Source organism: Dromaius novaehollandiae, chromosome 2 (genome assembly GCF_036370855.1).
Source record: "Dromaius novaehollandiae isolate bDroNov1 chromosome 2, bDroNov1.hap1, whole genome shotgun sequence".
Classification (NCBI taxonomy): Eukaryota; Metazoa; Chordata; class Aves; order Casuariiformes; family Dromaiidae; genus Dromaius; species Dromaius novaehollandiae.
Window position 1 is genome coordinate 155,925,606 of NC_088099.1, and position 16,744 is coordinate 155,942,349.

The window sequence follows — 16,744 nt, forward strand, 5'->3', positions numbered from 1 at the left end:
TTCTTTATTATCAAAGAAAACAGTTTAACTATGAGAAAAGAGTCCAACTATAAAATGAATGTGTAAATTATGTAAAAGGTACAGTTTTAGAAGATTTTCAGTGGACCTTTTTTTCCCTGCAACAGTTCAGATAATTTGTTTCAATTAAAAAATTTGAACATTTAGTTAATTATAAAGCCTGCTCAATTTTTTTTCATATATCAAAGTGAATGTTGTATTTAAGTTTATAAGGCACCTGAACATGACAGTGTGCACTTCCGACTTGATTTGTAGAATAGAAAGCAACTTTTTTTTTTTCAGTGTCCAGTTTGCTTTGGAAATTTAGTCCAATGCAAGCATTTTTATTTGGCTAAATGGGAATGAAATGACTGACAATATATAAGCAAAGTTAATAATGTAGTGCCCAGGTCTGCATAGTTTCTCAGTGTAATCATGAAGGCCACTAAAGAGATTTGATGAGCTATGGAACTTATTATTATCAATGTATAACATGTTGACTCTTTAGTTCCTGTCCAAACACATGTTTCAGATATTGAACTAAATTTTCTGGAGTGTAGATACTCCTGTGCATCATGTAAGCCCTGTGCTATGAATGTTTAAACTCTTAACAGTTCTGAAAAAACAGCTAGGTAGGTGAAAAATAATTGAATTTCAGTAACTCTCTTTCCAAAAATTAGAGTAGAAGTCTAGAAAGAATATCGCAGTGATTTTAGGACTCTCTTTTTTTCCCAAGATGTGCCTCAACCATGCATAAGTTGGCTGGTTACCTTTTCATACAAACCTTTCTGCATTTTAGCAGTTACTGAGAGGCGTTTAGCCTAGCCCCCAAAACCTCCGTTGGAAAAGTTGTAACTGCTTTAGACAACTTACTCCAGCGCATAATCATTATGGCTGTTGATACAGTATTACACTATCTCTGACTTAATTTTCTTTGCAGTATAATCCTATTGCTGACCCTGTTCACAGTGGATACAGATCCTTGGAGCAACAAATGCTACAAATTTCAGACTGATATTTTTGTCTCCCGTCAGCCTTCTCAGATTCACCTTAGATGCATTTCAGCCACGTGAAATGCGTCACCTGGTCACCTGCCCTTGCTGCCTTTTTAGAGAGCAGAATTCAGTATGTGACTGAATAAGTCACAAGAGAGCAGAAGTTCCTTCTCTTTCCCCCAAGGTGGCTGTTAGCTCCTGCAGTGGTAATCTGCTCAGGAAACACTGCTCACGTGTCCCCAAGGGTTAAGACACAAAGTGAGGAAAAACTCAGAGGTCAGAAGCCCCTGGGAAAGTTGTTATCTCTATAGAATTGCTGAAGGGAAACATTTTGTTGCGTACTGAAATGAGGAAAAAGTATGTTGATTATTGTCACATAGCCTCCTGAAACTGTGTGTGTTGGGGGATCTTTTGCTTTCACTGTGTTGTTGTAAGGGAGACTGTATCAAGGGTTTCAAAGTTTTGAGGTAGAAAAAACAGAGAATTGATTTTGTATTTAATCTCTTCATAGGGTGCTCCTGGGGCTAAGGGTGAAAGGGGTGAGCGGGTAAGTCTTATGTTCCTATGTGAGCCACTTTTTTTTTCGTCGTCTGATCTTGTATTTCATTAAAAAAAAACTTTTCTCCAACTGTTTTTGTTTCTCTGTGTTCACAGACCCAATAGAGTTCTGTGTTCCATCAGGCAAACTTTCCTCCTTTCTCAGGCCTTGTCTTAATGCATAGCTACATTAATATTTTGAAAGTGAGGAGTATGTGACGTTAAGCATGTCCCCAAATCTCTCATTAGGGTTATCTTCTCAGACCTCTGCTGACTAAAAACAGTAATGGGAACCAGGGAAATCCTCAAAGTTTTTTGGCTTTTTTCCTCATCTGTGAGGATATACTCTCTCAGGGCTAATAAATGTCTTTCATTGCTCTGAATATTTTCAAGAGAGAAATGATAAAAAAAAAGAAGAACAATGTGTTATTATATTACTGCTGTTGTTATCCAGGGTGATCTCCAGTCCCAAGCAATGGTGCGTGCCGTTGCTCGTCAAGTGTGTGAACAACTCATCCAGGGTAAGTACATCTATAGTTCATATGTTCCTATCTCTAGAATGGATCTCTTCCCGCCATAATTACTTATAAATATGATGCTTTTCAGAGCATCCAAGGGGATCTTGGTTTTAGGCTAGACAGTCAGGATTTATGTTCAGCTAGATTTATGCTTAACTGGTTTTATGTCCAACTAGAACTGATTAGCATCAGGCATCTAAAATGCTGTAGTTGTCTCCAGGATATTAGAATATACAGAAGGTTCTGCTATAACAATTTTAAAATTTTTATGGACATGAAATACCAGAAAAACCACCAAAGCAAGGAAATGAAATTCTACACAATAGCTCTTCCTCTCATCTGTGTATCCCCAAACCACTATTTCTCCACCATGCACAGAACTTCATATTATCAAAATTCACTAACAGGACAGACCACAGCCTTGGGGACCTGCCAGTGCTCTGTTAAAACATAGCTGAAACAGATTCTCCACTGCAACTTGAAAATGATGACATTTTTTCCTGCTAGGTCACATGGCAAGATACAACTCAATTCTGAACCAGATTCCAAGCCAGTCTGTCTCAACACGAACCATAGCAGGACCTCCTGGGGAGCCAGGTCGGCCAGGGTCTCCGGGGCCACAGGGTGAGCAAGGATCACCAGGCATGCAAGGGTTTCCAGGAAGTCCTGGTCAACCAGGAAGACCAGGAGAAAGAGGTAGGCTTCCTATTTCACATATACAAAAAGTACCTTTCCTTTTCTAATACAATGAAATGGCTGTTTTTCTCCTGTCTAAATTTATCATGAGAACAAAAGTTTTCTTGATATTTGATGAGCTCAGCACAGACTGTAATGAAAGCTCTGGAAACTGTCAGTCCTGAAAGTAATGCAGGCTTTACAGGATGTGATTTGGCAGGACCAGTCTGAGGTTTGATGCTTCCAGTGCTGAAGACTGGTAGTATCTAACTGGGCACATCACATCACGCTTGCATTTTAGTAGGTTCTGAAGTGAGATGGAGCTGTAAATGTATAAACAAAGGAGCTTTTAAAGAAAATCAGCATGAAAACTGAAAGGTTAGTGCTGGTGAAAGATTGAGCTTTCCTGCTAAATTTGAGATATGTCAATCTGAAGATTTCCAAGTTATGAAAGGAGCAAGGTTGATCAGAAGAGAAAAAGTCATAGTTTGTGAGGGTGTGGAAGGAGCAAGAATAGGAAATATGGATGTCAGCAAGAAATAATACAATTAACTGTCTATTTGCAGGAATTCTCCTCTATTTTCTTGCTTGTAGGGCTATATTCCTTTCTCTTCCTCCAGTTTTGTCCAGTAAAGAAACAAGCTCCGTGTTGTGATTTGCTTTCTATCTCTACATCACTGGCAAACTTCTGTGTACTGGACTACCTCACGCAGGTAGTACTGAGTAAATCCATGTCTGTGAAAGCGAATCCTTACCCAAGGAAGTGAATAAAAGCCCAAAACACCACCTTAAAACCGCCAAAACAAATGTACTATTCAAGAGTAAAGAATTGCTATTGCTATTACAAAATCTGTTAATTGGGTTTTAAAAATGAATTGTTATAAAAGCTGTTCAGTTCAGGGACTTAATAGTTCAACAGATCATTGCACTAGCCGTGAAGACCAGAGTTAAAGCATTGTTTTGCGGAGAAAGTCTTTGAGTGATCTGTGAGTTTGTTGGACCTTCCTTCTCCTCAAGACTATAATTCTAATTACTCTTTTTTTTAAAAAGAGGCAAGTTTTAGAGTACTGGCTTGTCAGACATGTTGCTGAGCAAAGAGAAGACATTGCCCAGAAAGAATAAGGAAGGAGGGGGCAGGGGACATCCGTGAAAGAAAATTGGAAGAGGCAGCAAATGAGTAGCTGAGTTTAGAAGTGGTGACCTGGAGAAAATGAGTGCAGGTTTCAGGGTAATTACTTCCATAATATATTAGCATATTTTAAATGTCGTCTTAGACAGGAACTATCAAGCACACAGAATATTTTGCTGGGGCTCCTGGAATGGAGGAACCAAAATGCCAGGCCATGAAAGGTGAAACTTCTGACCCAGCATTTAGTGTGCATCTTGTTTGTATTTGTTGTGCTGGGGTCCAGACCCAGCATGCTGTACTACACTGAAATCACAGAGGGATTAGGTAGAGTCATTTAAATGAAAAGTGGTGCGGGTTAGGTGATCTGTAAGAGACAGCATTGGCAATAGAGTGACTACAGAAGGGGTAAAAGTTCATGTTAAAAAAAAAAAAAAAAGAAGTATTACATAGTCATAACTGAATAATGCACCATAATGTGGCCTTTGTGTTCCTTATTCCTGTCTCTGTAAATAGCTGATGCTAGAAAGGCCTGATTTTGGCAGAGAATGCTTGTGGAGAATTTTGTGCTTGGTAGAGAGCGAGCTCTTATCAAGCATGCTTCCAGAACAATAATCAGGCAGCCAGAGCTGTCCGCAGATTTTCATAATATGTAACTGATGCCAAAAGTTGAGATTGCTTTACTGTATTAACAGCCTAAAATGAGATTGTTTTAAGAATTGAGAATCTATGGATAAACTTAAAGACAAAATAGTTGGCTAGTTTATTTGGAGTGAAAATGGTTTTTAGGTCAGTCACATAACAGGAATCTGTAACAGAACCTGCAAGGAAGAGGAAGGAGCTCGTTCAGAATCTAGGAAGAAATACAAGGTAACTTATTACTCCTTGAGGATCTAATTTCTTCAGAAGCAACTGAAACTTTGGACTGATGAGTGACTGATGTAGTAGTAGTTTATTTAACAGAAACATATCATGGCTCTCTGAGTTGTACAGACCCTAGGAGATTTCAGAATCCATTTCTACAGAGATTGCTCTAGTCTGCCCCCAAAACAGAACAGTAAAAGTTATTTTTTACCAGCTTTGTAGTTGTGGAGATTAATAAGTTTTTTTGTATATTCTCAGTTCTCGCTGCCTTCCCAACTACATATCATACAGTGAATTAGCTGGTAAGAATGATTCTACTTGTGAACTAAAGTATACTAAGTTTCCGGTGACTAGAGACATGAGGATACAGGGACTCAAAATCCATCCTTTGCTATGGCCTCAAGCATTATTTGCATTTATCTCGTTCATAAAGTCACAATTTATAGACCTGTCTTGAAAATCTCCAGCCAGACACTTGGAAGTCTTTAGGAACAATATGTTTCTTTTTGTCATCAGCGTTTTTGTTGTAGATGAAGTTAATTTAATGTTCAAGACAGTGCCAGATTAGCAATGTTCGAAGTCAACTTCCATCTCTAAGGACTGAAAATACGCTGCAAGAGTGGCAGCAGTACCCGCAGAGCATACTAAAAAATAATGGGCATTAGAAGAAGAAGAAGAAAAAAGACCTGTTTCTTTATCTAGTAGAGTATCGCTTTTTTCCCATAGAGTTCAAGCTATTGGGGTTGCTACAAGAACCTATTACTGGCTCTGATTTGAATGAAAAGGTGTCGTTAGACTGAGGAGAGAAAAACTGAGGGGAGGCTAGACATTTCCTCTCATGCCTGCTGAGCATTCGGTCCGAGTTTGTGAGACGTGGGGACTTTTAAATGCAGAGTGGCGAACTGGTTAGAAATTATGCACTGAAGAGATCTTTGCTGGAAGTGTCAGCAGTGAAAGATCTTGAAATCAATGAACTTCCTTGCTAACTTGCCAGGCCAATAGCTTCTTTCCCCTTGTTTCCTTTGTCACTCTGCCAAGTGTTAATCAGAGTTTTTGGAAGGAGGCTTGGAGCGAGAGAGTGTCTTTGAGCTGTGCTAGAAACCTCCACTTGAACTTCTAGGCCCAGGGCGTCTCGTTCCTTAATGTGCTCTCCCCCTGCTAATACACTAAGCTAGTCAGTCCGAGAAAGACCACCTCAGTGAGAAAGGGTAATTCATTCTCTTGACAAATCCAGTTCGCCGGGTCCATTGCCAGTTGAGATTTTTTTCTTTTTCAGTGTAGACATTAATGAATGGATTGGGATCACACTAGCACATTTGTCATATGGTTTTACCAATTGATTGTTGTTTTAGTTGCACACTGTGGGGTCTTAACTGTTGTAATTTTTTATTTAATAATGATGTAATAAACATCTCTGGCTACCCCAACATTTTCAGTGATCTTGACATTTTAGTTGTGCCCCAGCAGGCCATTTGAATCAGACCAATAGCTTCAAGATTAAGGAGGCCATATTGTGTTGTCATTCCCCTACAGTACCTAATCCTAGATAGATTACTAGAATTTTACTCCCTGACATATTTGCATAAATGGAGGAGTTTTGGAAACACTGATTATTCACAGCACTGATTTCTGTATTTATTCTTACTAGTTTCAACAGCTTTTGTTTTAATTTTCTGTTTATAAACAAGGACTTAAATAACTAGTGTCAGATTTCTGAGTATGCCGGAAGAATTTGGACTTTTGCAGAGTAATACGAAGAAGCAAAGATTCAGTGCAGTTTTTCTATTTGTTATAAAAACAACTGAAAAAATATCTAGTTGGTTTTCCCAATCCTGAGTGAAATTATAAAATCAGTAGTAAAAATTACACTGAAGCACTGCTAGCTTTCAAATGCTGTGAAAATGCTGTTCTTTTTTTCCCACTGGGTAGACTGCTGCTCTTACAGCTTGTCCTGAAGTGATGTGCAAAACTTGTGGCTGCTGATTCCATCCTGCTATTATGAAAACATAATAAATACCTAAGCTGTCACTGCACAAGTCACTATTCTCAACTACAGCTTCATCCATATTTGCTTCCTGGCTTCATATGAAAGAACTAGTTAAATGTGTGTTATCAAAACCCACATGTTTACAGCTCTGATGGCTAAATTCCAACTGAGTTAAATGGAAGTTTTGCCAGTTGAGTCAATTAAATATTTTGTTTCCAATTTTAGTTCCATATGGGTAAAAAATCACCCAGTGTTGTTATACACTGTGGTTACAACTGAACATCTTTAAAAGACGACAATATTGGGTAGTAGTTAACATTTTTTTAATTGCATTAAGCAGTTCTTCTCAGAGGCCAGTACTCTCTTGAAGACAAACGTAGATAAGCAATACCTAAGATTTCTCTTTTTGCAGAAACCATGGACAATTCACCTTCCTTTCTAGAGAATGAGTTCATGATCCTGATTTTGTTTTTAGTAACTGATGCTATCAGACATATTGTTAGCAGAGAGTTGGAAATAAGTTGTTTGTCATCTCCACAGGGCTGAAGCCAAGCCACTGCTTATTTTGAATGGAGAGAAGACATACAAAAATGTTTAGCTTGAAGGCAGAGAGATGTTTTGAAGGTATTGTTGAAGTATGTCCTGAGAACAAATATGAAAAGAGTTACTAGAATCTGAAGCCAAACTAACTCAAATGACAAGTTTTGACACACATTTTTATCCCCAACAGTGATTAACCATTACAACAATGTACATGGAGAGCGATGTCTTGTCTGGTTGACTTTCTATAAGCTGTGCTCTAGTGAAATACAAAGGTAGACGCAATATAAAGACAAATGGGTGAATTCTGATTTGTGATTTTTAAGAGGGAGCCATTAACTATGACCAAGAGGTCTGTGAATCTGTCAGCTTACTCTCATTAAAGACCTTTGGTGGAAAGTCCTTTAAGGGAGCTTATGGAGTGCTCATCTCTCTAATTTCTGTGAGTTTTGCCTTGGGAGTAGGTTTTCTTGCTTCAGTGTTTATGTTCTCTTTCAGTTGGGTAAATTTTACTGGAAAAGAAACCAAAAGAAATCTGAAACAGACTTACATCTTGGCCTTCAGCATGTTTGCTTTAGGAACTTGATAACCAGGTGATTTCAAAGAAAGTTTTCCCTGTGAAGGAGCTTCATAAATTGTTTCACAATGAGTATTTTATTCTTAGCTTGGTTAGATTTGTTCCATATTTATCATTTCTTACTGCTATAATTTCTTCCGTGAACACCATATATGGATGCGTATGCTTGTTTGTGTAAAAAGTAATAGTTGAGCGCATGGAAGGCTGTGATTCGAAATCATTGTGGCAATTGTCTCTGTAGTCAACATTTATTGTTGTCATAGAGTAGGGTAAACAATGGCCCTTCTACTAGACATCTGGGAAGATTTCAGATAGTTATCATGGGCCAGTCTTTCTATGATCAAAGTAATCCACACATAGAGATTCTGCATTTTGCAAATAGCAAACATTTCCCTACAAGGCACATATACTAAGAGGTAATTTAGATGTGTTCACCATGTTAAAAATCTGCAATGAAGGTGACGAATTGCAACAGAGGAGTCTCTCCATATGTTTCAAGCAAGCCAAGGCTAAACAAATTTTAGATATTTGCAAGCTGCATTTGGAATGCAGGAGAAAAGGTTTGCATGAAAAATTCGTCTTTAAAAATGGGTGGAATTCAACTGTTGATGACAGAAGACACGTCCAGAGTGTGTTTTGGCAGTTTCCCCAGGAATATAGATGTAGGTTAGAGCATATTTCTGCCCTCTAGAACTGCTTCTAACATACACTGTGCAATACAATCATTTATCAAAGGTGTGGGATAGCACTTCACATTGAAACTGCAAGCCGTGTGCTGTCCAAACGCTAGATTACAAACAGAAGGCTCCTACTGGACATGGAAGACAGAGATTTTGAGAGCAGGGATCCCATACATTGCATTGCTAAGAATCCCAAAAGAAAAGATGTTGGCAAATTTCAAAATGCCTGAATAATTTAAACACTGAAGACATTAACCTTCAGTGAGATTTAGGAAAGGGTATGGATATCCTTTCCATTCTAGAAACTTACCTTTTGGGCACTTGATGATCTAAAAGTCTAAAACAGTCTGAACAAGACCCATAGTCATCTCATACAACCATGTGGTAGGAGAAGTATGCTGTAGTATATTAGTACATGATGGACAAAATTGGATACAAATTTGGTGTGCTGCTGTTCCAAGAAGATCAAAGTGATTTTGTTAACATGATGCTCAACTTTTGCTTTGAAACAAGGTTATATTAGCTCAAGGCTACCGCTCCATCAATCTGGCCATACTGTCTTTAGTAATCTTGAGCTTGGCAAGACATTGCTCATGTCCACATGCAAAAGACCAGGCTTGAACTGACTTTGTTGTAAGAGAAAGCAGCTGGGTACAAGCAAGATAGAAAATAGGAAGATCAAATGTGAGGGATGCTTGAAAGAAGAGATGGTTGTGCTAGCACGTCTCCAATTTTTCTCCAGTGGCTAAATGGTTAGAACATCTTTTCAGGAAATTTGAAGCTGCATCCCTTTCTCACCTACTCCTACCACCACTGTGAGAACATCTTGTGGTCCTTGTCGAATATATTCTTCTGTGTTTTGGATAGTTGATACTAGAGCAAGGTCTGAAACAAGCTCTCCCTCTCCCCTGGTGAGAAGAATTTAGGCTAGAGAGTCACTCTTGGTCTTTCTGGCCTAATGCATCCAGAGAAAGTAGTCGGAACCACTGAGTAGGGGAGAACATATAATTATATCTAAGCTATATCAGCTTTTGCTGGCTGAAAATATGCAGTAGATTTTCAGGATTGTCTACATTTGGATATCCAAGATTTCTGGAAATACAGTAGTTGGATTTGAGCTATGTGCAGTCATATGCCTGGAAATCTACAGAGCCTGCGCAAGAGCTTACTAGTATGTGTGTGCATGCAGTTCTGTCTGGGAAATCCTCAAAAATATAGGATGATCCTAGAGGGGAGCAACCTCATCTTGGCTGAGTTTTGTATGAGAAGAGACTTAGCTTGTGCTAACCTACGCCTTGCAGTGCTGTGCAGCACTGCTTTCACTAAGGTAGCTCTGACCTGCATAGCTACGTCTACCCAATACAAGTAGTAGTATGCAGGGAATACTAGCTTGGAACTGAAATCATCGTAGCTGCATCTGCATGGTTGTTCATCCAGAGTCTGTTTCTTGCCATGAAGTCTTTTCTCTTACCATGTTTCATAAGCTTGGGCAGAGTACCAGAGGCCTGCAACTGTATTGCTCTGCTTCTGATGTTTGCTCGGACTCCATAAGCACAGTTGTGACGAGCGATAGCTTAAACATACCTGCTAGCCATGTAACTCCAGAGGAGTGCTCTCTGGTAATACTGTGGCTCTTTTTGTATGTGTCAGATGAGATGATATCAGGGTTGTGGAGCACTGATGTTATTGCGATAGCCTCAGTATTATTTCATGTCCTGTTTTGTGCCATCGTCTGCTGCCCAGTCTCTCCTGTTCTGAGCTGCCCCATCCTGCTGTGTCTCTGCCTCTGCTGTCTCCCACACTGTCCTGCCACTTCTGCTAACTTAGTTTGGCCATATTACTGGAGACATTGGTCTCTTTGGAGACCTCCTAATGGAAAATGTTTTATAATGTGATTATGATTATATAATTTCTTAATGAAAAAACTAACTGGTCACTGAAAGACATTTAAAAAAAAAATGGTTGTCCAATCAAAGGAAATAAAAGGTTCAGAATGGAAACAGAAAATTCTTAAACTGTACCAGAACAGTGGCAAAAAGCCTTCTAAAGTGTAAGGTAAGACAAAGAACTTGTCGTGCATTGGTTTAAAATGATGTGTTCGATAAGGAGTAACTGAGTGCAGTTGTGTGGCCTGTGTTTTCCAGAAGGAGTTAGTTAGATGATATATTGCCCTTGAAGCCACCTGTTCTGTAGCAGTCCTAGCAGATACTGAATCTCCTGTGTGGCATGAATTAAAATTATCTAATCCCTGAGGATGCTGAGCATGAGGCCTAGGTTCTTCTCAAGCCTTCAGCTGGGGAAGAGATCACCGGAAATAGGGATTTCACTGCTTCCATTCGTGTTTTCAGTTCCTGACATCTCCTCCCCCAAAGAACTAAAGGAAGTAATTTATATAGGCCTTGGAGAGGAGGCACTGAACTGAAGCGTGCAGCGAGGAGAAGGTGGAGCTGGAAGCTGTGCATGGGTGACGTGAGCTCTGCTTCCAGTGCCGTCAGCACAGTGCTTTCATGCGCTGACTTACGGTGTAAAGCACTGTGCAGTGTCACATCACCAGCAGGTTAACAGTTCCCTAAAGCTACTGCTGGTTTTCAGATAGCATATCTGCAGTGTATTCTTTTCTTGGCCTTTCCACTCCCCCTTTGCTCACGCTGTCATCAAAAGCCCAGCTGCTGTCTCGAGACATACACATGCAACTGTTTGTCCACATCATTGCTTACTGGTGGACCCTTATTTCATAAACTTGAGGTGAGCAGTTCTTTGTCATGGATGAGTTTTAAATACACTTTTTTTCCCTCAAAGTTTGTTTTTGTTTCTTTGCTTCCATCAAAAATTAACTAAGGAAGGAAAAAATCTGATGTGGCTCCTTGCAAAAAATGAGGGCCTGAACACAGTCACCCAGGAGGTGTCTTCCAGATGTTTTTCCCTATCAGGTAACAGTTACCTGAGCAAAAAGGAAGGAAGGAGGCCAGTCAGTTGAAATTAGAGATACTGGCCCATCAAGTGTAGCAGCTGTTTTCTGTCTACTTTGCTTTTATGAAGGTGCGCAATATTGGCTTTGATTCTCAAAGTGTGGAAGTTGTGAAGCAGTGAGAGCAATTACCAGTGCTGGGAGGTCTGGAAAATGGGGTTGAAAGTCCCACAAACCAGCCTGGATTTTGTGTCTTTGAACCATCCAAATCAAACACAGACTTTATGAGAGTTTCCAAGTCGCCGGTGGAAACTCAAGGTCTGGAATTTGTAGCTTTGACACCTACTTTAGTTTGACACTGCTCATTGTGATAGCTGCTGTATAGCAACTGTTTCATGGGATGCCATAAGGGTAGTAAAGAAGGAGATGGAAAGCTGGAAGAATATAGTGCCTTTTCTGAATTACTAGATCTGTGATCTCCACAGGTCAGACTCCAACAGTAGAAGTTCAGAGGCATGAGCAAATGCAAGAATGCAACTCACTGGCTGAGCGTGGTGGAACATCAGAGTTTCGTGACTGGGAATCTTCATTTGGGGGAGGGGGGCAGATTCTGGCTGTGCAGAAGCTCCTTTCTTGCACTTCAGCAGCTTAAGGCTCTGCAGTAAGTCATGGTAATGCTCTCCTTTCCTTTGTAGAGCTCTTCTGGTGAACCACTGTTTGGTGGGTAAACGTTTGAAGTGAAAGGAAGTTGGCTATAGCATTAAATATTCTGACTTTTCTGGGCCACACAGTAATTTATAGACAGTTTTGTGAGGCTCCAAGGATTCTTCTGGCTTACTGTAGTTGTGCCTTGGTATAGTCCAGAAGCAGCCTTCTAGCACTGCCGACGGCACAGCCTGGAAATTGGCCTGTGCCTCTACATATTGCCTCGATGGAACCACCATGGCAGCAGGAATTTTTAAGACCCCAGGAATACGACGATTCCTTCAAGCGGCTGTCAGAGAAGGGAAGAAGAAAGAATCAAATAATTCTTTATTTCTTCCTCCCTCCATCTCTCCTCTGTGTTTAAGGGAAAAAGAATGTATGGAACTATAAACCTGGTTTAAATAATAAGCCTTCCACATTTTTGTTCAAAATGTGGCTCTGATGAGTACTGTTTCACTAGGTTTACCGGGTGAGAAAGGAGAAAAAGGCAATCCAGGTGTTGGAACACAAGGACCCCGAGGCCCACCAGGATCCACAGGTAAAGTTATCACATTTGGGGCATCTAGATTAGCTCACTCTTACCCGTTTGCAAAGCAGATAAGAATTTCATGGCTCTGTCCTACACTTTTAAGGCTTTCACAACCGAAAGTGTCATTGGTCTGGATACCTTAGTGTCGTGATGTTCTTACAATATAATATGTGATGTGTCATCAGTCACACTAGTATTTTCTGTTTTCCATCAATAAACTGCTTCTTGAAAAACTTAACAATTTAAGTTTTTGTTTGTTTGTTTTTCCAGAGATGGGGTCTGGCAGAGAAAGCCATTTGTTTTCTCATTGTCTCAAGACCATACCTAACTGTAACATGACAGAGACATGTATATTAAGCACATTAATCAAAGGGATTTATATTTAGCTCCTGGAAATATACAGAGGGCGAAAGCCAGGTCCTGTTGAAACAGATGAAAAAAACTGCATTGATTTGGTTAGGATATTCTCTCCATGTGAGTATGGGTATCGAGGCACAGCATTACCCAGATGCTGTATTGAAATGAAGTAGGTAAATAGGAGAGCTGTGCCAGAAGCCAGGGCTGTCCTCCGCCATGAAACTGTCTTTCCAAATGTCTGACACTTGGTGAAACATTTGCTTTTCGGAAATACTAGTATAAATTTCTGGCTAAAAGCTGTCCTGGCAAGGAAGATATAGCTGCAGCCAGAGAGGAGGTGAGGCCTGTCAGGAGCAGGGAAATGCTGCAGCTTTTCCCTTGGCTTGCTCAGGGACGTTTGAACAGGCAGCTCCATCCTCTCCGGTTAAGCTATCTCCTGTAAGTATTTGTAATGCTCTCTGTGCCATGGTATCCTAGCACCAGGCCTGCAGTACTGCCAAGGAGCCTGAACTACTGGTTTTATGAAAGATGCTAATCCTATGTTTCATCTCTGTATTTCATGCAGGACCTCCAGGTGAAAGTCGCACTGGCAGTCCAGGCCCACCAGGCTCTCCGGGCCCACGAGGCCCAGCTGGTCATACAGGGCCACCGGGCTCACAGGGTCCCTCCGGCCCGCCGGGGTACTGCGATCCCTCTTCCTGCGCTAGTTATGGCATGGGAGGTGAGTAGTCACGCTCTGCGTATTTCAGGATTCAGTGTTGCTGGTATTTTCAGAGGTGGGGGTAGCAAGAAAATGTAGCACTTTTTTTCTAACAGCCAAAGTGAGCTGGAGGCTACTGATAAACCTGGCAATAAAATGTGGTAACTCCTTAAAAGCACACATATCCAATTCTTTTTGTGGAACTGCACCATGAGCAGAATGTGACCACAGTGTAGTGACCAGAGAAAGTCCACCATCTAATTCAGGCCTGTAAAATGGATGAAGTGTATTGGGTTTTTGTCTTGTACATGTCTGTGTAATTGTATGAGCCTGCTCCATCTCAACTGAATGTTCTGTGTGTTGAGTCCCCCTCTCCTAATATTCATGACAGCAGAGTTTTACATTTGTAGTTTTTAAAACATGTTGCTCAACTTCCTCTTCCATGTGCCTCTGTATAGCATGAGAGCATGAACGTTACTAAACCTGTGACAGTGTAACCTGAAACGAGGATGCACGTGTGTTCATCATTAACAATTGAAACAATCGGGAGAAAATGAGTCTTTCTAAATCTTTTCTGTATCTTACTTTTCTTTTTTGTTATGGCACGGAGAGGCCATGGGAGGAAGTTAACACAATTAGCAAAAGTAATGTTGACCAACCTAAAATTTAAAATTGTTTTAGTAAAGTCCTAGTCCCTACCAATGGTATGCACAAGCCAGATTTGTTTGATGTTTATGGTTTAATCTGCCTGTGACCTGATTTGTATGTTTTACTTACGTGAATGTTTTTGTTGTCGTCTCTTCCTATCCTTTTCTCCTCATTTCCCTTCCCCGTTGTTCATTTTCCTGTTTTAAGGCCCAATCCCTTACAATGGCTACGAATCCAGAAGGTGAAAGGCTCATTCTGGTTCATTTCTCATTTGGCTGAAGGTCAGAAATGGATGCTGAACTGCTCTATGCTTTCCATCAACAATATTGACTACCACTAATGAACTTCTTAGCTGCTGTATATGCACTTAGCTTCCTTGCACTGCTAAAAATTATTGCCTGACACTTTTTGCTCATTAATCATATATTCTAGACCATAATTGGAATAAGCTAAAGCAGGCAGATTGTGCAGTGTATTACAAGCACAGTATTACAACTGGACACACATCAAATTCTGATGGTGGTTTCCAACAAACTTGGCTGTCTGTTGGTGGGTTTTCAATTGTTCCAGCTTATTAATTTTGCTAAATGTTTTCACTGTTCCTTTTTGTGAATAAAGATGTGTATTTAAAGAGATACATATATATTCTATATACATATATATTAAAAAAATGTCAATTTCCTAATGAGTGCTCTAATTTTCTACTCTCCTTCTCCTGTGTTAACCATATGAATACTCTTGGTGGTGGTGGGTTAAGGTGGATACGGTGAGCCAACAGATCAAGACATCCCAGTAGTGCAGTTGCCACACAACTCCTACCAAATCTATGACCCTGAGGACCTTTATGATGGTGAGCAACAGCCGTACGTAGTTCATGGGTCCTACCCCTTACCATCCCCTTACTCCCAATCCTATCCATCACCTCATCTTGCTCAACCAGAGTTTACTCCTGTTCAAGAAGAGATGGAAGCCGCTGAACTGAGATCCCCAGGAATCAGTCGCTTCACAAGGAAGATATCCAAAAGAAGCATCAACACGCCAGTACACAAGAAGGCAACTGGAAAGAAACCCTCTTAATGAACTGTTAAAAAGGGAAATATTTTATGTGCGTATGTTTGGCCTTTTGTCCAGGTGCCTTACCTGTCATGGAAAATGTTTACAGGTTCTTATATTAATGGAGAAAAAAATGTACACGACCAGTTGACACAACAAATAATGGTAATTACCTTGCATGCCAGAAATTTAGTATGTTAGTGGGTTGGTGCTAGATGATGATGAAAGGTCATTTGTAGATCTTTCTTTGGATTACTGTTTGATACACTATTCAAACTGTGCCTAAAAAACTGCATCAGGATAGTTGGTGTACTTGGAACAACTCAGAAAAGTTAATGTTTTGTTAATCATGATTTTCTGACAGGCTGCGTTCTGTTAATCTTTGATAAATTTGCTTTTTCTAGCAGAATAACCCTACTAAATTTACCATCGAGAAGAAAGCATAACCAGGCTGTTTCCTTAAACCCAGCTACCCTTTTGCAAAGTCTTATGTTAATGGAAATTTTTTTTTAACCCACATTATATAAAGACACGAGAATGTTCTGTGGGAACACACTGATAATTTATTGTGAACCTCTTTAATTTCTGTTTTGTATGCAAATAAAAGTGGCAAGCTTTTATACATTAACTCTGTATTCCACTGATATTTAACTTGGAACAATTGTATTGATCTTCAGGGGGACAAAATGTAAAGAAAAGAAGAAAATATGTTTTCCTTTTTCAACACTTCTGCACAGCAGTTTTATTTTAAGGAATATATGAAAACAGTTTCAACACTTAGTTGAAACAATGTGTAACCTTATTTTAAAAATTATAGATGAGCAATTGAAAAGAGTGGATATGAAGCAAGTTGGTTGTACCGCTATGGATGTGACATTTTGCATATTGATATACCCAAGTAATAGCAGAAGACTGACATGTATAGTTGCAAAGACAACTTGGATCATTGAATGATGAGGTCAAAAAAACCCAAACAAATGCAACCTTTAACCACTTAACATAATTGCTTTGTACTCTTTGTTAAGACAAAGCAGGTAAATATATGAAGTGACTCAAATGACAGCTTTGAACAGCACTCCTGAGACTGATCATTGAAGTAGTTTTAAAGAAGTTCAAAAGATGTACATACATTTAAGCTGAAGTTGAAGACTTGGAATACTTTAATCTAGCCCTATAAAGAAGTGGAGAGAGGTCAACCTGTGGCCCCCCAGAGCTGTGTTCCTGCTCACCACTGACAGCATTCAGTCTGTTCACGCTCACTGAGGAACGACCTGTCAGCTTTTGCCTCTGGCTCCTGCCGTGCTTAATCCCCCATGAAAAAGAGAGAGAAACTGGTGTTAAGCCTGCA

General features: G+C 39.9%; 1 protein-coding gene across 6 annotated transcripts in view; it reads left to right on the forward strand.

Moving 5' to 3' along the window:
• Nucleotides 1–16,024, forward strand: part of COL14A1 (collagen type XIV alpha 1 chain) — a 138,178-nt gene extending 122,154 nt beyond the window's left edge. For 3 of the 6 annotated variants that reach the window (XM_026110069.2, XM_026110073.2, XM_026110070.2), the window contains 6 exons: nt 1,504–1,539; nt 1,984–2,050; nt 2,555–2,743; nt 12,570–12,647; nt 13,561–13,716; nt 15,101–16,024. In XM_026110069.2, the coding sequence (XP_025965854.2) occupies nt 1,504–1,539; nt 1,984–2,050; nt 2,555–2,743; nt 12,570–12,647; nt 13,561–13,716; nt 15,101–15,420 (846 nt within the window). In that variant the 3' untranslated portion in view covers nt 15,421–16,024. Of the gene's footprint in view, nt 1–1,503; nt 1,540–1,983; nt 2,051–2,554; nt 2,744–12,569; nt 12,648–13,560; nt 13,717–14,550; nt 15,029–15,100 lie in introns of those variants that run through there. The other 3 variants (XM_026110071.2, XM_064507833.1, XM_026110072.2) reach the window with 3 other exon arrangements.
• Nucleotides 16,025–16,744: the final 720 nt, after the last annotated feature.